The 26,985-nt window shown below is 42.8% G+C and overlaps 1 protein-coding gene across 3 annotated transcripts; it reads left to right on the top strand.

The window, feature by feature from the left end:
- Positions 1–126: 126 nt before the first annotated feature.
- trim36 (tripartite motif containing 36) lies at positions 127–26,985 on the top strand. Of its 3 annotated transcripts, XM_090236959.1 has the most exons (11): positions 127–551; positions 4,244–4,484; positions 6,101–6,169; positions 8,669–9,012; positions 9,405–9,551; positions 13,946–14,041; positions 14,408–14,661; positions 18,582–18,703; positions 20,298–20,597; positions 23,419–23,716; positions 24,187–26,985. In XM_090236959.1, the coding sequence occupies exons 1-11, from the start codon at positions 465–467 to the stop codon at positions 24,542–24,544; spliced, it is 2,316 nt and encodes a 771-aa protein (XP_090093085.1). In that variant the 5' UTR covers positions 127–464; the 3' UTR covers positions 24,545–26,985. The 3 variants fall into 3 exon arrangements, with proteins under 3 accessions (XP_090093085.1, XP_021460908.2, XP_021460909.2); XM_021605233.3 differs by lacking the exon at positions 6,101–6,169; XM_021605234.3 differs by lacking the exons at positions 127–551; positions 6,101–6,169 and adding an exon at positions 3,171–3,424.

The raw sequence follows: 26,985 nt of genomic DNA, 5'->3' as shown, positions 1-26,985 counted from the left end.
TAGTTTTATTTCGTAATCAATTATATTCCCAAACATCATAAGAGATTATTTTCTGTAATTTAAAAATAGCCATACTCTATTCATTGCTGTGTGAGTAGGCTTGGGTTATATCTGAAGAAATACAAAGGGCTCAGTTGGAGACATCGCCGATGATGCTGCAGATGCCTAAACTGCGCGGGCAAGCGCACGTCTGAGATGTACAGTGAGGGCGGGGTTAAGCATCAAAGATGATTTCTAGCTAATTCAAATGTTCTCAAGCAGCTGGGGCATGAATGAAGTGTATGCTATATAGGATGCTCGAATTATATAGGATGAGGACGAAGAAGCAACCATATTTCTCTGACTGTGACATTCACTCTTTGGGAAGCCATTCGATTTTTACAGTGTTTCTTATGCTATTTATTTCTTATTGACCCATTGTTTATTATATTCCCACCATTGTCTTGTCGACATTATCTGCCATTATGTCGGATACCGCGGATACCGAAGATAATCAGGATATGTTACCGAGTTTGGTCCAGCAGATAGTCCAGCGGATAACAGCGGGAGAGGTAAGTGAACGTCAGATATGATTTATGTTAATGCCAGATCTGTAGCCTGTTGGAGCAAAGCTGGCGTCTTCAGTATTGCTTCGGCTAGATCTAGGTGTGTAGTCTAGGTAGAGGAAGGATGCTCAAGGTTTTGTGCCGTCCTTGGAACAGGATTAGGGATGTAAAGATAAAATGTGCATGAAATATGAGGATTTGTAGATGGCTGTTGTAATTTATTTTATTTATTATTCTATATCTATCCATCTTATCTGTATGCTATCTGAAAGTGTGACGTAAGCAGTTCATGTGGGGTGCAAGACTCACAAAGGTTTTTTCCTCTCCATATAATCTCCATGAAGTCCTTTATTTTCCTTTATCCTTTTATAGGCTGCAAATAAATTCCATTATCTTATGTCAAGGTTGTCAATCATCATAAATCGAAATATTGAATTTAAATATACTAATACGCCTTTGCAGGATACCAAGGGGTTACATACATAAAGAATATACTGCAAATGCAGTCCTACGAAATATTCTAGGCTTTTGACCTATTAGCATACATTATTAAAGACATGCTCCGGAACTTTGGTGACTACTAAGTATTTTTTAAACATTACACTTTGGGCTGGATATGCAATTCATACATGCATAATCTATGAGCAGAATTAATGTTTTACCGCAATTAGCCACGAAATCCATAGTTTAAAAGTTACCGTTTTTTTGGAGGCTGCGCTTCCCCATTTTCCTACATTTTCTTCCAAGTTGGCCAGCCCCCTAGAAATTCGAGTTCAACCTTTGAGCTTCAGCCCCTCTCCATAGCGCAAGCGAGAGGCACGTCATGCAACTACAGCAGAGTGAGCGACAGCAATGGCGTGGTCCACAAATCTGCACAGAAGCGAGATTGTAGCAGTTTTTCCGGGACCAGTTTTGGCTTGTGAAGGCTACGGTCAGAACTACTGTATACAAAAGTACCAGATAATCTCTTTAATGCCCATCATTTGTGTAACTAGGACCCATGTAATATTTACATTTGGCGTGAACATTATGTTGGACAATGCACCAGATGTGCAAACTGGTAGGGTAAGCTTTAGCCTACATTTCAAGCCATTCATAATTAACATGGGACTCCATGTACTATAATATAGCCTATTCCTAATGTCCTTCCCTATAATCTTCAATGCTATGAGTGCATGTTCTCTGCAAATGATAGGCCAAACAGTTGCTATTTTGGTAAAGCAACAATGTAACATCTCTCAATTTTGAACATACTCAACTGGCGGACCGCAGTCCGGATCTGGACCCAGAATGGGGTCAATACGGACCCCAGGTCCAATAAGAGGGGTGTGAACAGTGTGAGCTGGGGGTTTGTTACTGTAATGACGATATCCATACGGACCTTAGCCACCTAGGAAATGTGTGTGACCTGACCCTCTCAAATGTTCTAGGTGGCAAAGCATTTCTCGGCCAGTGAAAGCCGATCCTTTTGCCCTCCCTCTCTTTTAACCCAATGAGTCCTACCGTATCACCGGCACGTTTTGGACTTCCAACCCTTTTTAAACATTGTGCGTTCGAGCTACACTTCTGTGTTGTACGATTCGATTCGTCTATTTCTTCTGCATCCGCCGTAGATACCAACCCTTAGTCGGTGTGATTAACGTGGGCTGAGCTAGAGCTGTGTTTGTGAGACAAGGATGGATCCCGAAGTTGCCCGGAGCAGGATCTTTTATAGAGTCCGAATGGCTTGAGCTACAAACTATTTAAAAGCTATCTTCCGTACTCGCAATGGGAATTATTTTCTGTGGTTCCTTTGATTTCCGTCTTCGCAATGGGCTGTCTAGCTCCCACCCATCCTTTCTTTAGATTGGCGGATACACCTCCATAAATAAAATAACTCCTTGCTCGGTGGGCGAAATGATGAAAAACGCCACCTGCTGGAGGGATACCGATTTTCCGTCGAGTTGGGCCTCGCCTTTCTCTTCCTCTTTGATGATGCCCACAAGCTACACAAGGGTCGTTAATAACACATGTCAAAGTCGTTACACGGAGGTGCCAAGTGTCGTCGGGTTTTCACTCCTCCCTTGTACCTGATTCATTAATTAAGGTCACTAATTAGTAAGGAACTCACCTGGTTGTCCAGGTCTTAATTGAAAGGAAAAAAACTAAACCCCGCAGATACTAGGCCCTCCATGTTATGAGTTTGACACCCCTTTTCTACATAGAAGATCATTGGAAATCCTAGGACAAGGTGTCTATAATACTGTAGTAAGCTCACATAGTTGTTGTCACAAACTCCGAACAGTTGTCACTGACTAGTTGGATATTAATTACCCAGTGAGCAAACTATTTCTGTAGCCCACTAGCAGCATTCATAAACATACATTTTTCTCAGGTGTTTGCTATTTCTGACTTTTTTTATTTATTGAAATGTGTCAATAAAACTCATAAATGGTACTGCTTAGGTCCAGTTGTTTTGTGTTGTACTTGTAGCCCTCATTGTCCTGAAAATGAAATGGTAAAACACTTAATTGTGAGGCTAAATATAGTCTGGAAACGCAGATAAATGAGTCAGATTTTTTTACTGGGATCTCGGGACTGATAGGGTTAAATACTCAGGGCTGCAGCATTGTTACTATGGTGATTTCAGTGTCTCCAACCCGCCCCACACAGCTTGTCATTGCTTCAACTGCACCGGCGCTGTTGCTGATTCACGGCTCGCTGTTTCATCCAGAGCGTCTAGTCACGGTATTTAATTCATTGTCGACTCAACAGCGCGCGTGACTGCAGTAGTCGTAATCTTTAACAAACGCTGGAGAACTTTTAATAAGCTAAACGCCTCAAGAACAAAACATATATTCATCATGTCTGCAGTGTCGCGACGTAACTCAATTGTATCGGTAAGTGGAAATTGTACAGGTCATACTGGTTTTACATGGCTAACTATATATACTAAGTTAGTAACACCCTCGTGGAACGATACTGATTAATCATTGTTAGAAGTGTACAGACTCCATGGTTGACCTTGCTTTTATTATTTCAAATTGCGAGGTCGAAATTAGGGTATTTCTATAGCAAGAACTCCTCATATGGTGATGAGAATCTGTGGTTCCTTTTTTCCGAGGAATTGTTAGCTTTGTTGTAACCATTTTGTGCTTCCTCAGCTAACCAACAAGCTGATGCATGAACTTCCTTAACTACGTGCATAGCCTACTAGTGTAGACGCTACACTTTTAAAGTTTTGTTTAGGAAAAATCAAATGTATTGATTAGTGTCAGGTGATGAGTTTGTTTTTGTTTGACTGTTTCAAAGTATTTGAAGTGGGCAAGCCTAATACAGTGAAGAATGTGATTTATTTTAGACGTAGGCCTAGTCTAATAAATCTGGCTTACTTTTTAAACATTTAATTTGAAAAGGAACGATAATATCGGTTCATACTATGTATATTACTGTAGGCCAGCGTTTCCCAAACTCGGTCCTGGTTATCCCAAGGTGCATATATATTTTACCTTAACAGTACACAGCTAATTCAAATAATCAAAGCTTGATGTTGATTTGAATCATCTGTGTAATGTAAGGGCAAAAAACAACAATGTGCCCCCCTTGGGGACCTTAGGACCGAGTTGCTGCAGGCTTAGCCTGCCTGATCTCTCTTGTATGTGGGAGCAGTTCGCCTGAGACTACTGTAGACATAATAGTGCTGTCTGTGTCCACACCAGGTCCCTATCAAGAATATTGAGCGGGAGCTCATTTGTCCGATTTGTAAGGAGCTGTTTACGCACCCCCTCATCTTGCCCTGTCAGCACAGTGTTTGTCACAAGTGTGTGCGAGAGCTGCTGCTGTTGAACCATGAGGATTCCTTCGATGCTGGGTCTGAATGTTCCCTCCCTGGGAGCCCAGGACCCCGATCCAGAGTGCCCTCGCCAAGCATGGAGAGGCTGGATAGGCTTGCAAGATCAGGTGCGTTTGGGTTTGGCCAGTCCTCATGCCCATATTGTGATTCTGACAACATCACATGCAATTTGCAGTAAAGTTCTATGGACATTTCATACCCAGGTTCATCTTTCACATGTATTTGCTGAAAGTCATTCTCTGGGTTGTAGAATGAAATGGACACCACCCCCAACCTCATCCAGTTTAAAACCATCATGTTAGATGTTCATACATTCCCTCTAATCTTGTCCACTTTGAGATTGGTCCTAAGTTTCTTTAACAGAATGAAGTAACACGACTAGCGTTTTAAGTCATCACTTTTGTTTTGTCTAGACTCTAGTTCCATGTCCGTTAAGGCATTCACTTCAAAAATCCTTTAAATTATAGTTCTATTGTGTGGATATTAGTAATACCAAGCAATTTCTTAACACAACATGCCTATCATTTTCAGCACCTTGATAGAATGAGGCTTGAGTTATGTACAGATGGTGGAACGAAGCATGACTGTTATCCCACTGAAGCATTTAAAATGCTTGAGTGGTGGGGGGGGGAGGCAATATTATTATTTGCTTTGCAAAAAAAAAAACTGAGGTCAATGTCCAAGGCGCTAGCAGCATGGAGTGAGACAAGGCAGTCTTTCACTTAACCATAAGCTGGTCCCTGCCACTCCAAAACACCAACCAATTCACATTTGCCCAACCTGAATGTGCCCATTCTTCATGTCCAGGTCTGCATCCATTAAAACAGTGGATACATTCAATGCTGTTTAGAAAAACAGGGTTATAGAGCTGGTAAAAATATAATACTTCCTTGGTCATCTTAAGAATCATTAACTAAATTACAATCCCTGTGGGGTTAGTAACCATTGCTCTCATGCAGATTTAGTAAAACAAAATCTGATAATTGCGTTGACGATCTTAAAGGACATTATTTAAGGAATATTTTGGCAATGGGGTCCTTGATCTACTTCAACAGAGTCAGATGTACTCGTGGATACCATTTTTATGTCTGTCCAGTATGAAGGAAGTTGGAGGTAGTTTTGCAAGCCAGTGCTAACTAGCGCAACGACTGGAAATCTACGAGTAACGCAACCTGTTAACTCCAACTTCCTTCATATTGGACACTGAGGCATAAAATGGTATCTTACATGTTTATCTGACTCTGGGGAAGTAGATCAAGGACTACATTGCCAAAATCCTTAAGTATCCCTTTAACGTACCTTTCAGTAAAAGTCTTAAATCTCTGACATCATTACAGTAACAGTGGTGGTCATGGTGACAAAACCAGCCTGCGTGGAATGAAATGAACTGAAGCCAGGACTCCACTATATTTATCAGACAACTGCTTTCAACGCTAACAGTGATTTGTTACTGCAACCTCTGTTTTCTTCACCTTGTTTTATTAGGATTCAGACCAGACTTTTTTTGTTTTAGAGTGTGTTAAACTCAATGTACCTATAGAGGTTTTGAAATATGTGATTTCACATGTTTTGACCTAAACCTTTTTTAAGAGGGCAGTTTCTTTTAGGCACTGTTGTGTTGGTACTTGTCCACTGTTATTGGAAGAACGTCAGGTGTGACTCCACTTCTGTTCACATACTGTATATGTTAATCTCACTTCACTTCTTTGTCCATTGCTTGCAGCCACACTGCAGAGAAGGTCGTTTGGGAGGAGAGGTAGACGCGGGTTCCATTTTTTGAATAGCTGTAGTAGTGAGTACAGTGTTACTAGATCCCCCCTGTGAACCCCAACTTACTGTTACTCTACTGTACGTAACACACAGCTGACAATAGACCACCTGTTTTTGGTAGATGTGGCATTCTGGCTTTTTAAAAAGTCTACTGAGCAAAGGCATAAATGTAAATTATGTCCTACCAATTTGTCTACATTTGGTGTTTTTTTTTGTTTGTCCTGGCCTGGTGCTTTCGGGGTTTAGTGCTCCCCTTTCAACACATGCATGTCTTAAGGTTGGCGAATGAGCGAGCTACAGCTCTGGATGGGAATCTCCGAGGTGAGAGAAATGGGTATGGACGTAAAGGAATTGGTTTAAAGTGGACTTTCTTAATGCCTGTGCAACTGTAGAGTGGTTTCCCCTCCCTGTAGCCTATGATGCATTCAGTACCTTGTGGAGGAGGCCAGTAGATTCAGTTTTAGAAGCAGCAGGGGTTCTAGTTCTATGTAACACAACACAGGGGGTTAGTTTTAGATATGCCAAGATTCTCTAGAGCAATTGTGTCAAACTCATTCCATGGAGGGCAGAGTGTGTGCAGGTTTCTTCTTTTCTCCTTTCAATTAATACCTAGACAACCAGGTGAGGGAAGTTCCTTACTAATTAGACCTTGCTTCATCAAGGAAAAGGGTGGAGTGAAAACCCGCAGACACTCGGCCCTCCATGGAATGAGTTTGACATGTGCTCTAGATTATACCACTGCAACCTTCAATCATATGCCGGCTGACAGGCTTGCCCCAAGGAGGCATTTTTAGCACTATGGTTTAGCTGTAATTGAAAATGATAACGTTTTAGACTCATGTGTTTGTAGAGATTGCTCTTAGCCAGAAGACAATGTTCTAACCAACTCATTTGTTCTATTTGATGTGACACGCCCCATAAAGCACATACATTTGTGACACGCCCCTAGAGCACACACATTTGTGACACGCCCCTAGAGCACAATGCCAAACAAAACAATGGTCTTACTGAATCTTCAGCCGACATTTTTCTTTGAGTTTTATTTTTTTTATGTTATAGTGCTCAGTAGATGTTTTAAAAAGGCTATGCTGCAATTGTCCTAATGCTAGTGAAAGATTCCCTCCATTATAAACACTTCACAACATCTCTCCTAACAAGTGCATCTGAGTACAAATATAAAAAAATGGCACCAGAATGAGTTTTACTTGATGCAGGATACCAACCAGTTTTCCCTTTCATAGAGATCAAGTATTAAAGGCAACCAACAGCTTTGTCTGAAATCCATTCATCTTGACTGTTTATTTTTCAAGTAGAGTTTAAAAATAAAAAAAAGTGTAGGGAGGATGTATTTCTCCCAGCGTGTACAGTATTTGGTTTAGTCACATACTCTTGGCAAGATTGCCTGCATCCCTTTTGTAATGCAGTCCTGGTTATGGTGATGAGGCTCTGTCGCATTATGATGACTCGGACCATGTTGTTAATGATGTGGTTCTGTAGGTAACCCACCCCTTTGCCCTGCTAGAATGGCCTTGCAATGACTCGTCAGTTTTTGCCCTGAGCTCTTTCTCTGCTCTAGCAATCACCCTCTGAATCCCACTGTGGCAGTTGGCAGTGTGCCTCAGCCTGCTACTGTACTCCTTGCTGTAGGCACATGCTGCAGCAACCTCCTCCCTCCCTGACCAGAACACCCACTCAGCCTAAGTATCTGTCCTTTTAATATCGCCTTCAGGCCAGGACACGTGGCCCCCCACCTCATCGATTTCCATCCCAATCCCCACCCTGACCTGTCGCTTCATCCAAAACATCAAGCCTGCTCACCCACTACTCCATCCTCCTCAGTCTGCCATTATTATACACAGTCTCACACACATTCCAAATGCAAACGCCATGATTGACCCGCATGCTTGCTTTGCGCCCACCAATCAGTCTGTTGGTGCTCTGCAAAATGTTTTTTTTCTTTTCCTTTGCTTGCCATTTTCCTAAATGCGTTTCATGCTCAGTGACCAGGTCCTGCTGTTTGCATCTGTCATGTGTCATGAATGCCTTTGTCCTCATATTTTCTGATAATATGCTACAGCTTTGTAGTCTTTCTAGATGATGATGCTTTACAAGGCATCTGGTTGTGATGCATTGAACTGGACAAATGGTTTCAAAATTTAATTTCCTCTGCAGGTAGTGGAAATCAATTACACTCTTACCCTTTGGTTGATCGGTTCTGTCACTGCTTTTTCAGTTAGTTTTGTCAGTGGGTTTCCCACCTTTTACTTTCCACTTGATTTTGTAATTTATTTAAAGTCATTTAGATTTTATGTGAATTTTTATGTCCAGGTCATTGTAAACACATGCTCATCCTATCTCTTGTGTGATCCATTGTTGAGAGGGGTCACCCTGTAGCGAGAACTGCCGGAGAAGGAAGGACCCGTGTTTGTTCTGTCGGACACTGACCCTTCCAGTCTGTCTGCCTGTCTCTGTGCAGGCCCACCCTTCGATTAGTACTCTAATGGCTGTTCTGTCCTAGCAGGCTCCATCTCCTCACCAGGATGGAGACGTGGCTCTGTGACCCCCCGCGTTACCACTTTCCCGTGCCCAGGCTGCCAACACGATGTGGACCTCGGTGAGCGGGGCATGAGCATGCTCTTCCGGAACTTCACCCTGGAGAGCATCGTGGAGCGCTACCGGCAGGCAGCCCGCGCCGCCGTGGCTATCATGTGCAACATGTGCAAGCCGCCCCAGCAAGAGGCCACCAAGAGCTGCATGGACTGCAAGGCCAGCTACTGCAACGAGTGCTTCAAGTTCCACCATCCATGGGGCACCCCCAAAGCCCAGCACGAGTATGTGGGGCCCACCATGAACTTTAGGCCCAAGGTAGATGCCATTGTCCACCTTGGCAGGGTTTTCATTGTTTATCGCAAGCAGGTTTTTCTGGTGTTGATTTTAGAATAGTGACCTGCTCATGTCAATGATGGTGGATGACTCATTGAGTTGATTGGGTACATGGTGCAGCCATCAGATATGTTGACAGGACTGGTCCTTAACCAGCTCACTAGCATTCATTGTTTGTTGCGATAAGTTTTAATTTGGGCTGACAATACAAGTCTTTTCTCTGCCTGTCTTTTGTTGTGCAGTTGCCCGTTCAGAGCTAATGAATTCTGGGCATTAAAAATGTCCTCCAGTACTTCTGTTTTGCATTTGGAGGTGTGACGTGTTTGCGGCATTGAAAATGTCTGCTAGTCCAATGAGTTTCTCACGTCCATCAGGTGCTGATGTGTCCGGAGCACGAGATGGAGAAGGTCAACATGTACTGCGAGGTGTGCCGCCGTCCAGTCTGTCACCTGTGCAAGCTGGGAGGCTCCCACGCCAACCACAAAGTCACATCCATGAGCAGCGCCTACAAGATCCTCAAGGTACCGTATAATGAACTGTTGTCTCGAACCGTTCACTTGACCTGACTTGAAAGGAATCAGGGGTGTGTACTCTAGGAACCAAATGGGCCGAAAGGGGGGGGAACCTATCTGAATTTGTCCAATAAGAAAGTTTTGTTTTCTGTCGCAAGTATTTTTGCTACGTTGTGTACTAATGAATACATCCTTGGGGAAAGTGTTAGTTTTGAAGTGGTTGTCTGCTCAACTGGTCAGTGAAGCAGTGCTGTTCACATACTTTTGGCCATGTAGTATGTCGACATCTGGTCTTCGAACATCTCATTCCTAAATCATGGTATTAATATGGCGAAACCCTGGTCTAGATTGTCATTCACTGGAACTAAAGGGCCTAACCCAAACTACGAAAAACAGCCCCTGACCATTATTCTTCCTCCACCAAACTTCAGTTGGCACTTTACATTCGGGCAGGTAGCGTTCTCCTGGCATCCGACAAACCCAGATTAGTCCGTCGGCCTGCCAGATGGTGAAGCCTGATTCATCACTCTAGAGAACGTGTTTCCACTGCTCCAGAGTCCAATGGCGGTGAGCCTTACACCACTCCAGCCAACGCTTTGCATTGGAATTCGGACAGACTACTTTTTAAAAACTAATTTTAGTACTCGGTGGTCCCGTTGTGAGCTTGTGTGGCCTACCACTCCTCAGCTGAGCCATTGTTGCTCCTAGATGTTTCCACTTCTGAAAGGCTAATTGACATAATTTGAGCCAATTGGAGGTGTACATGTGGATGTATTTCAAGGCCTACCTTCCAACTCAGTGCCTCTTTGCTTGAAATCATGGGAAAATCAAAAGAAATCAGGCAAGACCCCAGGAAAAAAAATTGTAGACCAAGTCTGGTTCATCCTTGGGAGCAATTTCCAAATGCCTGACGGTACCACGTTCATCTGTACAATAGTACGCAAACAAGTGTAAACACCATGGGACCATGCAGCTGTCATACCGCTCAGGAAGGAGCCGCCGTCTGTCTCCTAAAGATGAACATACTTTGGTGTGAAAAGTGCAAATCAATCCCAGAACAACAGCAAAGGACCTTGTGAAGATGCTGGAGGAAACGGGTCCAAAATTATCTATCCACAGCAAAACGAGTCCTATATCGACAACCTGAAAGGCCGCTCAGCAATGGAGAGGCCACTGCTCCAAAACCGTCATAAAAAAGCTACGGGCTACGGTTTGCAACTGCACATGGGGACAAAGATTGATCTTTTTGGAGAAATGTCCTCTGGTCTGATGAAACAAAAATAGACCTGTTTGGCCATAATGACCATCGTTATGTTTGGAGGAAAAAGGGGAGACTTGCAAGCCGAAGAACACCATCCTGACCATGAAGCACGGGGGTGGCAGCATCATGTTTTGGGGGTGCTTTGCTGCAGGAGGGACTGGTGCACTTCACAAAATAGATGGCATCATGAGGAAGGAAAATGATGTGGATACATTGAAGCAACATCTCAAGACATCAGTCGGGGAGTTAAAGCTTGGTCGCAAATGGGTCTTCCAAATGGACAATGACCCCAGGCATACCTCCAGAGCTGTAGAAAATGGCTTAACCTCTCTAGGGTACGTGGGACGCTACCGTCCCACCTGACCAACATCCAGTGAAAGTGCACGGCGCCAAATGAATTAAAATTCCTCAAACATACAAGTATTATACATCATTTTTAAAGAAACTTCTTGTTAATCCAACCACAGTTTCCGATTTCAAAAAGGCTTTACGGTGAAAGCATACCATGCGATTATGTTAAGTCGGCGCCTAGTCACAAAAAACAGCCATTTTCCAGCCAAAGAGAGGAGTCACAAAAAGCAGAAATAGTGAAAATTATCAATGGCACTCATAGGACTTCATGTTACACAATAAATGTATGTTTTGTTCGATAAAGTTCATATTTCTATCAAAATCTTTACATTGGCGCGTTATGTTCAGTAATGTTTTGCCTCCAAAACATCTGGTGATTTTTGCAGAGCGCCACATCAATTTACAGGAATACTCATCATAAACATTGAAACATAACAAGTGTTAGTCATAGGATTAAAGAAACTTCTCCTTAATGCAACCGCTATCAGATTTCAAAAAAGCTTTACGGCAAAAGCACACCATGCGATAATCTGAGTACAGCGCTTAGCCACCAAAACAAGCCATACAGATACCTGCAATGTTGTGGAGTCAACAAAAGTCAGAAATAGCGTTATAAATATTCACTTACCTTTTGATCTTCATCGGAATGCACTCCCAGGAATTCCACTTCCACAAATGTTTGTATTGTTCGAAAACTGTCATCTTTATGTCCAAATACCTCCTTTTTGTTCGCGTTTAGATCACTAATCCAAATGCACAAGGCGTGGGCACTAAGTCTAGACAAAGTCAAAGTTTAATTACAGTTCGTATAAACATGTCAAACGATTGATTATATATCTTTAGGACTTTTTTTAATCATAAATCTTCAATAATATTCCAATTCCTTTGTCATTATAAAGGGAACAGAGCTTGTGCGCGATCAACAACTCTGCTTTCAGCCAGACCACTGGTTGAAACAGCTCTTATTCGCTCCCCTTTCACTGTAGAAGCCTGAAACAACATTCTAAAGACTGACATCTAGTGTAAGCCTTAGGAAGTGCAATCTGACTCCATTTACACTGTATTTTGGATAGGCAAAAACTACAAACCTCAGATTTCCCACTTCCTGGTTGGATTTTTCTCAGGTTTTTGCCTGCCATATGAGTTCTGCTATACTCAGACATCATTCAAACAGTTTTAGAAACTTCAGAATGTTTCCTATCCAAATCTACTACTAATAATATGCATATCCTAGCTTCTGGGCCTGAGTAGCAGGCAGTTGGGCCTGGGCACGCTTTTCATCCGGATGTGAAAATACTGCCCCCTACTCCAAAAGTTAAGGACAACAAAGTCAAGGTATTGGAGTGGTGGTCACAAAGCCCTGACCTCAATCCTATAGAACATTTGTGGGCAGAACTGAAAAGGCGTGTGTGAGCAAGGAGGCCTACAAACCTGACTCTGTTACACCAGCTCTGTCAGGAGGAATGGGCCAAAATTCACCCAATGTATTGTGGGAAGCTTGTGGAAGGCTACCATAAATGTTTGACCCCAAGTTAAGCAATTTAAAGGCAATGCTACCAAATACTAATTGAGTGTATGTAAACTTCTGACCCACTGGGAATGTGATGAAAGAAATAAAAGCTGAAAAAAATAAACTTTATTCTGACATTTCACACTCTTAAAATAAAGTGGTGATCCTAACTGACCTACTACAGGGAATTTTTACTAGGATCAAATGTCAGGAATTGTGAAACTGAGTATAAATGTATTTGGCTAAGGTGTATGTAAACTTCCGAATTCAACTGTATATACTGTTGTGGGGCGGCAGGTAGCCTAGTGGTTAGAGCATTGGACTAGTAACCAAAAGGTTGCAAGATCGAATCCCTGAGCTGATAAGGTAAAAATCTGTCATTCTGCCCCTGAACAAGGGGTCGTCATTGAAAATAAGAATTTGTTCTTAACTGACTTGCCTAGTTAAATAAAGGTAAATAATAATACTGTTTCATAGGCTTATTCTATATTACTACTTAGTATGCGAATAGGTATACATGTCTGCCCACCATTCACACGTGTGTTTATCTTCCTGTCTCTGGTCCGAAAGCTTATTTCCCATGGAGTTTTTGCATTGTGTGTTTAGACATTGAGAAAACAACACAGCTCATTCCAGTAGCTGTACGTAGGATTCTTAGTATACAGTATCTTGTGTAAATCTTTGTATAGATTGCATTTGGATTAATTGGATTTGTTCTGACATTTTTATTTGCCTACTTAATTGACATCATTGTAAAGGCGCTAGTAATTTAAGCGTTTTGCTGCACCTGCTATAACATCTGCTGAACTATGTACACAAACAATAAATGATTTGATTTTGAGCCCCCTAATGAAATATTTATCAGTCATTTGTATCTGCTAAGTGGCACATGGCCACAGGATCAGTTTACCTTTTGAGCAGTGTAATCCACATGTGCGGTCATCAACAACAAGCAACCCCCCCCCCCCCCCCCCCCCCAGAATAGAGAGGTCAGTCAGCCACTGAAAGCAGAGGGACAGAGGACTCTGTGTCCTTTGACAGTAATCTTAGAGGCCTATGGACACAGGCACCGGGCCTGACTCATCCATATTTAATGTAATCATTTGTATCTTATGCTTATCTATCAATTGAACATCTGACGATCTCTCTGCTGGCCGTACTGTATGCAGAGGCATATTGGGTGTTTTTGTTCTGATGAATAACCGGAACATTCCGGGATGAGGTAGGATTTCAATCGGTTTTCTGAATGCTCTCAAATGTTCTTTGTTGTGATACCAACAGGAGAAGCTATCAAAGAGTATCCATTACTTAATCAGCAAAGAGGACCAAGTGAGGACTCAGATTTCCCACCTGGAGGTGTTGATCAATGAAACTGAGGCAAGTAGTTGACGGAACAAAACTTGTCCTGTGTCTGACTGTTTGTCTTATGTTAAATAACAAAGGGACATTGTCTGCACTGAGAAGGAAGGTCACATTCAAATGCATGTAAATACATAATTTGCATGAATTCCACTGCAGAAGGGTTTGCTTAGTCTGACTGTCTGTACTGTATTATGACGGCTTTCTCTTGTTTGACATTTTGTTGTAATATTACTACTATGCTAGCCTGGTCCCAGATGTTGTGCCATCATTCATACTTTGTCATGCCAAAATCCTTGCGGTAAGGAGGCATGATGGCACAAACAGATTTCTATGCAGTATTATGGCACCATGATGCGTTGACACCTTTCCCTACCTCTATAGGAGAATGGCCAGGTGGCGGAGTGTGGGGCCTATGAGCACTTTGAGCGGCTGTTCCAGACCCTCCAGGAGAGGAAGTCTGAGATGCTGAACTCCATCGAGCAGTCGAGGACGCGGCGTCTGGAGCAGCTCAGGGGCCAGGTGGAGGAGTACCAGGGCATGCTGGAGAACAGTGGCCTGGTGGGCTACGCCCAGGAGGTCCTCAAGGAGACAGACCAATCCTGCTTTGTTCAGACGGCCAAGCAGCTGCACACCAGGTCAGCCTCCGCTCCAGGGACAAATTTCCCCTAGGTGCAGATCTAGGTTCAGCTTCCCCTCCTCCAATCATAACCTAAACTAGTAGTGGGGAATTGCTAATCTGAGGAAAGATCATCTTCTAGGGCAATTTCACCCAACACTGTCAGCCTCCAGCCCTGACTGCCACTCCCAACACATTAGTATACAAAGGCACAGTAGAGACTGGCTCCGGTTACCATCAGTGGCGATAAATGCTAATGGTTATTTAATATCACCATTGTTTAATAAAGGTCAGTAATTTAAAGGACCCCTTTTCAAACTATTACAGGCCAGAACGCCATTTCCCTGTGGCTGCTCTTGTTATCTAGGTTTCCTAATGGGGATTTGGGCCCTGTGACTCCTCCAGTACTAAAATAAACCTGCTTACGGGTAGGTTGAGGGTGTCGAAGATCCATGACACCAAGTATCAGGGACACTGGGACAGATTGGAATGGTGAAGTGCTGTTTACATTCCCCATGTCCTGCTCGAGCTCTAATCCTGCTAATTGATCTAAATGTGTACAACAAAAAAGCAGCTTTGGGACTTCGTTCACCTAACACTGTTACCGTCACCCACCCACACAAGTCTCCCATGCTCATTTATCTTGCCCGGGAAATCCATCTCTGATAGTGGTGTCTTTGCTAGCATGTATTTATTATGGAGCCCCATTAGTTCCTGCCAAGGCAGCAGCTACTCTTCCTGGGGTTTATTATGGAGCCCCATTAGTTCCTGCCAAGGCAGCAGCTACTCTTCCTGGGGTTTATTATGGAGCCCCATTAGTTCCTGCCAAGGCAGCAGCTACTCTTCCTGGGGTTTATTATGGATCCCCATTCACTAGCAGCTACTCTTCCTGGGGTCCGGCAAAATAAGGCAGTTTATACAATATTAAAAACATTACAATACATTCATAACACATTTCACAACATTAAGTGTGTCCTCAGGCCTCTACTAACACATCTATAACACACAATCCATTGTGTATAGTGCATATGTTATGTCTTTGTATGCATGTCTGTTTGTTGTTTCAGTCCCTGCTGTTCCATAAGGTGTATTGTTATCAGATTTTCAAAAAATGTACTGCTGGAATGAGTTACTTGATGTGGAATAGAGTTCCATGTAGTTATAGCTTTATGTAGTACAGCGTGCCTCCCATAGTCTGTTCTGGACTGTGAAGAGACCTCTGGTGGCATGTAGGGTATGCATGGGTGTCCGAGTTGTGTGCTAGTAGTTCAAACATACCGGTGCATTCAACATGTCAATACCGCTCATAAATACAATTAGTTTATAACTCCATCTCTCCTCCACTTTGAGCCAGGTGATTGACATGGATATTATTGTTAGCTCTCTGTACATCCAAGGACCAGCTGCCCTGTCCTGCCAATTGCAATTTTTCTAAGTCCCTCTTTGTGGCACATGACTGAACAGTAGTCCAGGTGCGACAAAACTAGGGCCTGTAGGACCTGCCTTGTTGATAGTGCTGTTAAGGCAGACCAGCACTTTTATAGACAGACTTCTCCCTATCTTCGCTACTGTTGTATCAATGTTTTGACCATGACAGTTTATAATCCAGGGTTCCTCCAAGCAGTTAGTCACTTCAATTTCCACATGATTTATTACAAGATTTAGTTGCGGCTTAGTGAATGATTTGTCCCAAATACAATTATTTTAGTTTTTGAAATATTTAGGACTAAATTATTCCTTGCCACCGTTCTGAAACTAACTGCAGCTCTTTAAGTGGTGCAGTCATTTCAGTAGCTTTAGTAGCTGACGTGTATAGTGGGGAGTCATCCGAATACAGACACACTGGCTTTACTTACTCTACGTTTTTTTTCCAGCAACAGACTATGATCGATAATGTCAGAAGCTGCACTGAAGTCTAACAAAACAGCCCTCGCATTTTTTTTATCATCAGTTTCTCTCAGCCAATCAGTCATTTTGTGTAAGTGAAGTTCTTGTTGAATGTCCTTCCCTATAAGCGTGCTGAAAATCTGTCAATTTGTTTACTGTAAAATAGCATTGTATCTGGTCAAACTATTTTTTTTCCTGAAATCAACTAAGGGTTGGTAACAAGCTGATTGGTCGGCTGTTTGAGCCAGTTAAGGGGGCTTTACTATTCTTAGGGAAGGGAATAACTTTTTCTTTCCTCCAAGCGTGAGGGCACACACTTTCTAGTAGGCTTAAATAGGAATGACGACAATATTGTCCTGTAGCAATTTTCTATGCAAGTTGTCAGACCCCGGGGGCTTGTCAACTATTTTTTTCACCTCTTCAACACTTGCTTTACCGAATTCAAAATGATAATGCTTGTCTTTGATAATTTGGTTGGATATACTTGGATCTGTAGTGTCAGCGTTTGTTGCCTTCATTTCATGCCTACTTTTGATTGTCTTGCCAATGAAAACAGCATGAAATTAGTTGTCATATCAGTGAGTTGTGTTGTATGAGCCTTCTGATTCAATGAATGATGGAGCTCTGTTTGCTTTTCTGCCAAACATGTCATTTAAGGTGCTTCAAAGTTTTTTTTTTTTTTTTTTTTTTTTTACAGTCTTTGTCATTTCTTTGTTTCATTGTGTAGTTTATTTTTGTTTAGTTAGTTTTTGCCAATCGGTTGTACAGCCAGACCAATTCACCATCTCTTTTGCCTCATCCCTTTCAACCATACAATTTTTTTAAATTCCTCATCAATCCATGGGGATTTAAGTCATTTTCTTAATGGGTGCATTGCTCATCCCAGTTAGTAACTGGGATAAGCAATTTCATGAATGTGTCAAGTGCAGCGTCTGGTTGCTCAAAATGGACCAACAAATATTATTCACATCAACAACCTCACTACAAAACCTATTGTATGTATTGTAATTAAACTAGACCAGACAGAGTAGAGGAACGAACAGCTCCAACCCAGCACCAGGATCACGCCAGGGTCGTATTATACACTATTAGGCCCAGCCTTTGGAACTTTGGTTTTCCTAGATATGACTACTATATTGTGATCACTACATCTGTTGAAAGTTGTATCCAAACTAATTTCTGCATCATTAGGTAAGATATGATTAACACATGTTGATTTAATTCCTGTACTGTTTGTAACTACCCTGGTAGGTTGATAACCTAAACCAGGTTGCAGGCACTAGTTTGAAGCTTAAATTGAACCTTTATTTAACTAGGCAAGTCAGTTAAGAACAAGTTCTTATTTACAATGACGGCCTACCGGGGAACAGTGGGTTAACTCCCTTGTTCAGGGACAGAATGACAGATTACCATGTAAGCTCTGGGAATCTATCCAACGATCTTTTGGTTACTGGCCCAACGCTCTAACCACTAGGCTACCTGCCGCCTAATGAGTGGGCAGCCTGATGAAAGCCAGTCAATACTTAAATCACCCAGAAAATATACCTCTGTTGATATGACATACATACATTATCAAGCATTTCACACACTATCCAGATACTGACTGCTAGCACTTGGTGGTCTATAGCAGCTTCCCACCAGAATTGGCTTTAAGTGAGGCAGATGAACTTGTAGCCAAATTAGCCAACAGTATTTAACATGAGATCATCTCTAAGCTTTACAGGAATGTGATTCTGAATATAAAGAGAAACACCTAATCTTTTTTGTAATGTTATAACCATATATTGTTACCACTATCATCAAAGGTGTTCTGTGTGAGTTTGAGGCATAAAATCAATATCATCTGTTACTAGCAAATGTAATTGATTTTGTGAACCTACATATGTTAGTGTGGGCTTTTTTAACACTTCTGGGATGCTTGATACATTTTCTTGCTTTACTGGGAAGCCTAGCAGAGCTGCAATAGCCTCGTAGCCAGTTATGGAGGGCAGACATTCACTTAATGTTCACTACAAAGTGAATATCTGCCATTTTGTTTCCTCTTCTTTCCAGAATTGCGAAATCCACCGAGTCTCTGAGGACGTTCCACCCCGCGGCTGACCCCTCCTTTGATGAGTTTGTGCTGGAAACTTCCAGAGAGGAGGCTATGCTGAAGGAGCTATGTTTTGGGGGAGGTGAGTACCCCACCCCACACTCCTAATATGTAAAAATGTATGCAGACATTGCAATGCAAGCCCAAAGTTTAACCTTTAATTTGTTGACACTCCTCATTGGTTCCCCTTTAACTCACCTCCGCCTCAACCTGTCAGTCACTTTCACCTCCTCCTGGGCTCTGCTCTCTGTTAAGACACTGGTAACCAGAAGCGCTTTTAATTAAATAAGCCGGTTACACTCCTGATATACACACAGGGATTTTGGCACAGAGAGCATTGCAGGGCTTTTTGCTGGTCCACTGCTTTGCATATAGACTCGATTTAGAGAAAAGGGAACTGTGCAGCGGGCTGGATATAATTATGTTCCTGTGAATAGGAACTGATTTGACATGCGCATATTAAGTAGGGGCAGCGCTACCCTGGAAGTAAACAGGAGGCTTCTTATAGGCTAACTGTGGCTGTCCTCGGAATGAGTTCCAACCCTGCTCCCTCTGTCCCACAGGTATTACTGTGTGTATTGAATGGGCTTGTGGGCTCGTCGCGCTATAAAGATTACTGACCACAAATGGGCCCTGCTTTGTCTCCCCGTAGAGAGACGAAGGGTCATCTGTGTTCGTTAGCGACAGTTGGTTGGCAGAGTGGGGGCCAGGCTGTCCTTGAGGACAGGGTTCAGACCTGTAGAAATGTGCTACATGGAGCAGCGCTGCATGGATTTCTCATTAAACTAGACCAGACAGAGTAAAGGAACGAACAGCTCCAACCCAGCACCAGGATCACGCCAGGGTCGTCTTCACAAGGCAACAAATGGAAGGAAACAGTATGGGTGGGGGTCTGGGGAGGGGGACAGTGACCTCCCCCTCCCAGATACTGTATATCACCCAAAGAGGTGATGTGTAATTTCAACCTCAGTACTCAAGCCGATCTCATTATGGTGTTGGAGTCTTCTATGCTCTCACTGGCTCTCTATTTGAATATATCCCCCCACTAGTTGAACCATAAAGGCGTTGTGTTGTGTGTTCTCCCCCTTCCTAATCCAGCCCCTCAAGAGGCTGCAGTCTGGTATCACAGCCAGTGAGAAACGAGGAGAAGCCTCTGTTTGGTGTAATGCCTGTCCTGGCGATCAATAGGTTGTTTCTCTGAGAATAACGGCGCTCTCGGGCTGGTAGCCCGCTGGGTTGGCAGGCCGCCCAGTCCCCCCCCCTTCCAGTCCTGAACAAACCTGCTGGACCTGGCTGTGGCTGACAGGAAGCTATGTCTGCAGTGAGGGGAGGGGGGGGGGTGAAGGATTTGCAAAGTGCTTTTCCTGGCAATATTTTTTTTAGCTTCTCAATCTTCCTGTTCATATTCTGTCTGAACTGAGTTCAGTTATCTCGTAAGAACTCCATGCACTTACATAAACCAATGTATCGAAATAAAAAGATGATTTCCAGATAACCAATACCATTTTAAAATAAGGTCTAGCATGTTTTTTATGGACCGTTATGTCTCTGTCAAGGCTTACTTGTCCAAGGCTTGCTTATGTTAGTTTGTCAATTTAGATATTTGTATTTTTTGGGAGACTTGGACTTTAACCCGACCACCTCACTCTGCCATTTCCTTTTCTCCGCTCTCTCAGTCCCCGAGCCTCCCATCATTGATCTGTCCCGTAGTCACGTCTACAACGAGGGCTTGTTGTGCTGGCAGCTGGCTGAGGATACCCTGGCCACAGACCACCAGGTGCTGGAGTACAGGAAGCTGGGCGCGGAGCAGGACGGCGACAACCGCTGGCGCCTCACAGACAGGGTGTACGGCCCTAGCACAGTGGTGTGTGATCTGGAGGCCGACAGCCTCTACTCGTTCCGAGTCCGCAGCTGCCGCAACTCCCTCTACAGCCCCTACAGCCCAGAGGTCACCTTCCACACACCACCTGCCCCAGGTAGGCTCCAGGCACTGATGTCTCACAAACACACTGAGGATGATGTCGTATTCATGTGTAGGGGTGGAACTCGTGATGGGCAGGGAGAGAGGTGGGCCTGAGCCATTTTCTGAAACACGGCACTACTGGAATAGCAACTCTTAACAAAAGAAAATGCTTGGGAATCATGTAACAATGCTTTAACGCCATTTCTGTGTCGCAGGAACTGGGAAAAACGAGTATACTGGGCTCAATAGCCGGCGTATATCTACTAGGCTGTGAAAGTAGAAGATTACAAATTGACAGATGCTCCACTGTTCAAAGTGAACTGTGGGATAAAATACAGGGGACAGTTATGAAATCGTCGTGTGACTATCACTTCTGCAACCCATCTCCTTTAATGGATTGCAGAAATCACAGCCTTTTGAATGGTTTGTTTCTTTTAGACTGACTGAAGTGCAGCAGAGTCCCAGAGTAACAGTATATCTGCTTACGACTTTCAGTGTTTTTCAGCCTCTGATGGTTAAGTGCTCTGATTTTTAACTGTCATATACCGTCTGTAAAGCACTAGATCTCTTTTAATTCCTCAAGTCTATTGAATTGGACAGTCCCCACTCGAGGTCGACCAATTAATCGGAATGGCCGATTTTAATTAGGGCCGATTTCAAGTTTTTATAACAGTCGGAAATCGGTATTTTTGGGCGCCGATTTCAGATGTATTATTTTTTTTATACCTTTTATTTAACTAGGCAAGTCAGTTAAGAACACATTTTCAATGACTGCCTAGGAACTGTGGGCGAACTGCCTTGTTCAGGGGCAGAACGATAGATTTTCACCTTGTCAGCTCAGGGGTTTCAATCTTGCAACCGCACAGTTAACTAGTCCAACGCTCTAACCATTGCACTCCACGAGTAGCCTGCCTGTTACGCGAATGCAGTAGAAGCTAAGGTAAATTGTTAGCTAGCATTAAACTTATAAAAAACAATCAATCATAATCACTAGTTATAACTACTAATCCAGTTTAGCAGGCAATATTAACCAGGTGAAATTGTGTCGTTTCTCTTGCGTTCATTGCACGCAGTCAGGGTATATGCAACAGTTTGGGCTGCCTGGCTCATTGCGAACTAATTTGCCAGAATCACTGAAATAATAAATGTTTTGTTTTCGAAATGATAGTTTCCGGATTTGATCATATTAATGACCAAAGGCTTGTATTTCTGTGTGTTATAATTAAGTCTGATTTGATAGGGTAGTCTGACTGAGCAGGAGCAGGCCTGTAGTCATTCATTCAAACAGCACTTTCGTGCGTTTTGCCAGCAGCTCTTCGCAAGCACAGCGCTGTTTATGACTTCAAGCCTATCAGCCTAATGGCTGGTGTAACCAATGTGAAATGGCTAGCTAGTTAGCTGGGTGTGCGCTAATACTGTTTCAAACGTCACTCGCTTTTAGATTTGGAGTAGTTATTCCCCTTGAGCTGCAAGGTCCGCGGCTTCTGTGGAGCGATGGGTAACGATGCTTCGAGTGTGGCTGTTGTCGATGTGTTCCTGGTTCGAGCCCAGGTAGGGAGGGGGACGGAAGCTATACTGTTACACTGGCAATACTATAGTGCCTATAAGAACATCCAATAGTCATAGGTTAATGAAATACAAATGGTATAGAGAGAAATAGTCCTATAAATACTATATTAACTACAACCTAAAACCTCTTACCTTGGAATATTGAAGTCTCATGTTAAAAGGAACCACCAACTTTCGTATGTTCTGAGCAAGGAACTTAAACGTTAGCTTTTTTACATGGCACATATTTTACATGGCACATATTACTTCTCCAACACTGTTTTTGCATTATTTAAACCAAATTGAACACGTTTCATTATTTATTTGAGGCTAAATAGATTTTATTTATGTTTTATATTAAATTGAAATAAGTGTTAATTCAGTATTGTTGTAATTGTCATTATTACAAATAAAAAATTGGCCGATTTTTAATCGGTATTGGCTTTTTTGGTCCTCCAATCGGTATCGGCATTGAAAAATCATAATCGGTCGACCTCTAGTCCCCCCCCCTCTCGTCCGAACTTCCATGTGTGTGTACAATTGCTGATCCATTCGGATTTTGTTTATCCTCCGTTGCCTTATTAGTCTGCAGTAAACTATGGCTGAGAGCTGGGTCCACTGTGGATTGAAGCCCAGTGATAGGACTGGGAACCCACATTCCTGACTGGGGATTTTTCGCAGTGGGGTGCACAGTGTGTTAGTAATGAGGTGGAATTCTGGGTCAATGCAGGCTTCAGACAGACCAGACATAACAGTAGCTGCAACACGCCTCACAAGTCAGTGTAGGCATACTGCATACTTATCATTACTGTACGACAATACATTTGTCTTATTTTTTTAATGAAGGTTATCTTTAAGATCACTCAAGTTTGTGTAGTTCATGCAACAAGTGGTAAACGGCTAGTATTTTAGTGAATAAATATGAATTAAATGCTTTACCATGGCGACAGAATGCAATGGCTCATTGCACAGGCATAACTATTTTACTTGGTAAGTGAATAGTAATTATGGCCTTTGGCGTTGTTGAGCCGCAGCAGACGTGGCTTAGAAAATAATTTTAAAATAACCTTACATGAGAAATAAAGCATTGTTTGTCTTTCAATGCATGTAAATGGATAAATTTGGAAATTCTGTCAATTCCTTCACTTTTTTAAAGATCTTTACAATGGCGCCCTCATGTGACACTTTATGAAAGCCCACCTTCTCGCTGGCATCCTGAGACGATGAGCAAACAGGACATTCTATCTGCGTCTGACTGTTCCTTTTGTATTGCTCTTTTCCCGTAGCATTTGGCTTCCTATTCAACGACAATTGCGGCTTCAGCTCGGAGCGTCTGGCGTTGAGCAGGCGCCGTGACTCTGTGGAGAGCATGGCCGGCATGGCCTTCCTGCTGGCTGCTGAGCGTGTGCAGACAGGCAGCTACATGGGCCTGGACTACATTATCGGTGACACGGGCATCTCTCAGGGCAGACACTACTGGGCCTTCCGCGTGGAGCCCCACTCCTACCTGGTCAAGGTGGGCGTGGCCTCTGATTCCAAACTGCTGGAGTGGTTCCACAACCCCCGAGACACTAGTAGCCCCAGGTAAACTCTGCCGCCTCAGACTAACTCGATCACTCACTAAGGATTAGGACTGAGTCACAAAGAAGCCTGCGACGTAAGAAGCATTAACTTGTAAACCAGGGGTGTCACTCTTTCCATGGAGGGCCTAGTGTCTGCTGGTTTTTCTTTTCAGATAGCCCTAGACAGCCAAGTGAGGAGTAGCTTACTAATTAGTAACCTTAATTCATCAATCAAGTACAAGGGAGGAGCGAAACCATAGACACTCAGCCCTCCGTGGAATGAGTTTGACACGTGCTGTCGAGGGTTAATTCACAGAAAAGGCCTTCGTTTTTCAACAATTCTTTCAAATCTGTTTCTGCTATTACCTACTGTGGTTTTACTGTTATGTATAATTGAACAGGCCTCCAGGTTTCCAATGAGGAAACAATCAGTGTGACAGTATTATTGAATGGGCTGTAGTAGGCTGACTGTTGCCTGTCTCCCACCTCCAGGTACGACCACGACAGTGGGCACGACAGTGGCAGCGAGGACACGTGCTATGATCTGTCCCAGCCATTCACTCTGCTCACTGTGGGCATGGGCAAAATATTCCTCCCCAAAGCTTCCGTCTCTGCCGGCAGCGACCACGGCGACCACAGCAACCGGGTGCTGCCTATGCCACAGCGTATCGGCGTGTGCCTAGACTACGATGCGGGCCGGGTCTACTTCTATGATGCAGACACCATGAGATGCCTTTACGAGCGGCAGGTGGACTGCTCCGGTACCATGTACCCTGCCTTTGGCCTCATGGGTAGTGGCAAGGTTCATCTAGAGGACTTCATCACAGCAAAGCGGCTGTCGTATATGTGAGATGCTGGGCCTTCCACACACACGGGTCTCTCCCGCTCAACACTTGCCTTTGCGTTCATGTTGGTCTCTGCTTTCAGTCAGGTATGTTTGTAATGATTTTGTTTTTGTCTGCAGTATTTCAGCTGACTACTATTAATCCAGGTCTTTGTTTTTTTTATTGAACACCTATTTATGTATCACTAAGTCCAGTAAAACGTAGCCAAGAGAAACCTGAAGAGCCTTGCAGCTACGTCTATGCCTCTGTGCCTTTCACAATAAATAGATAATCTAACAAATGATATGATTTGTTTAACTGTGCACAACAGCAAGGCTAGTCATCACTTACTTACAAGGGTGAGTGTGTGTGTGTAGGTCACAAGGACCCCTCGGTTGAGAAACATCACTACCAAAAATGTGTAATACAAATCATACCTAATCAATGTCCTTAGTCAAGAGTCTGTCAACACCAGTTTGTTACACTGCATTTGATTTGGACACATGCTCAAAAAATGTGCACTTTTTATTTTTAAAGACTAGCACACTTTCTTGCACTTAATATCACTACCTAACCACTCTGAACACTATTTCAATGCAGAACACATTTATCTGAATCGTAACACTAAACATCCACGTTCAGGGTGTAATTCTAACGAGGTCTGTGTGTGCTACTCAGACGTAAATCGGGCTTTGCTGTCAGTGGGAGACTTGTTGTCACGTGCGGATCTCGACTTAAAATTACACTCACGGAGATTAGTTGTTGATCACTAAATTATCACGTTAATGAATTTACCTTGCACTGCTGCCTCGGATGCAGTTGTTCAATAGCAGCTAATGTTTTCTGTTTAGCACTGGGAATTCTGTTTAGCACTGGGAATTCTGTTTAGCACTGGGAATGTGAAACTTCAAACACTACAGGTTCTCACTACACAAACTGTCCCACGGAACTCTACTACGATACGACTTCTTCCTGACACATGTCATGTTAGTGTACAGAACGTAGACATTTGTTATGCACGTTGACGATTGGCTCTTGAGTATCAGCTAGGACAACAAGGTTTTAGGGCATACCATGGGTCTGTTCAGCCGTGTGCAGCGTTTCAGAACCTTCAGATTTTAGAAATATATTGTGTAAACTGATCAGATGCTTTGTCCTCTAGAAAAGGGAGTCATTTTGTCTCTATACATTTTCTATTTCTGAATGGTTACCCCTGCTGAACAGTGCCCCGGTCCCCTCTGGCTTCCTTACATGGGTTTTTGGACAATATCTGTACATATGTTTTGTTTTCTTGAGGGTAAGGATAATCTGTTTTTCTCAGGTTTGTGGCCTATCAGCCCTGGAAAACTATACCTTTCTCCTCAACAGAATTGTACTTTTCTTTGCGGCCTCCATAAATGCATTAGTAATTTACTGTACCCTAATCTCAGCCTTTTAAGATTGTTCATATATCCAATAATAAACTGAAATTAACTATTTTAAATGTTTACATCAATGTACATATCTAGTGGCATTATTTTTTTGGGGGGTAAAATAAGTCCTAGATCTGCAATTTGTTTTCTTTTGAGTCTGTATGTGCTGTGAAGTTTCTCAGCTTAATCAAACTTGAGCAATTTGGGAAATTGGTGGAAAATTGTAGTTGGAACTAGATCATGTCTGACTGAATTTGTCAAGGGAGCATTTTAAATCTGGACGCCTCCTTTTCTGTGTTGTGATGTTTTAGGTCCATTTGAGTGTTGCGTATCCTAGAATTTGCTGCGTTAATTGTTTTGCTTATCTGAATCATGTACATTTTATTTTGAGGAACAACAATCTGTAGTCTTAATTTTAAATCCTAGCTGCTTCAGAATTGGTGCGCATAATTCTCTACCATTCCTTTTAGGACACAACACTTCTACCTGTTCCTTTTTTAAATGACTGTTGAAACACCTTTTAAAAAGTCTATGCACTTAATTAACAGGTTCGGGATTGTGTTTATCACAGAATGTATTATTTACAGAACAAATTGAATGTCTCGTAGGTGCGTTTTTGTTCATTTGCTTATCTTGGGTCAAGTCACTAGTGGCCACAGGAGTTGTCTTTCACAGCAGATATTTGCTATAGTGCTCGTCTTATTCTAGCTACTGTACATATCCACTGCTGATTGTAGAAAAAGGGAATCCTATGGTTTTCAGTAGTAGGTTAAACCAAATGTTCTGCAGACACTCAGTCTAATGGTTCAAGCTAGCACTTTAAACTGTAGCATGTATGCCTCGGCTGTGCAGGTCTGTGTGAATTGTTGTGCAATATTACGTACACTGCAGGGAATAGACTTGTTGTATTCCCCTATTGTAAGTAATGGGATATGTGATGTTCGCTTTCTGTGAGTGATGCTTTGATGTACATTAAGCGTTACCTGTCATCATTCTTAACGTAGTATTTTATTTGCTGTTTGGGAATTTGTATGAAATAAACAAGTGTTTTAAAA

The sequence above is a fragment of the Oncorhynchus mykiss genome, chromosome 6, assembly GCF_057628025.1.
Source record: "Oncorhynchus mykiss isolate SJ-2025 chromosome 6, ASM5762802v1, whole genome shotgun sequence".
Lineage (NCBI taxonomy): Eukaryota > Metazoa > Chordata > Actinopteri > Salmoniformes > Salmonidae > Oncorhynchus > Oncorhynchus mykiss.
This window is presented reverse-complemented; position numbering and strand designations above follow the sequence as displayed.

What these genes read in the sequence shown, in the direction of transcription:
- trim36 (XM_090236959.1), top strand. Translation starts at nt 465, where the DNA reads ATGTCGGATACCGCGGATACCGAAGATAATCAGGATATGTTACCGAGT. An exon ending in CCATGAACTTTAGGCCCAAG is followed by an intron (nt 9,013 to 9,404) that starts GTAGATGCCATT and finishes CACGTCCATCAG; the next exon opens with GTGCTGATGTGTCCGGAGCA. An exon ending in GCCAAGCAGCTGCACACCAG is followed by an intron (nt 14,662 to 18,581) that starts GTCAGCCTCCGC and finishes TCTTCTTTCCAG; the next exon opens with AATTGCGAAATCCACCGAGT.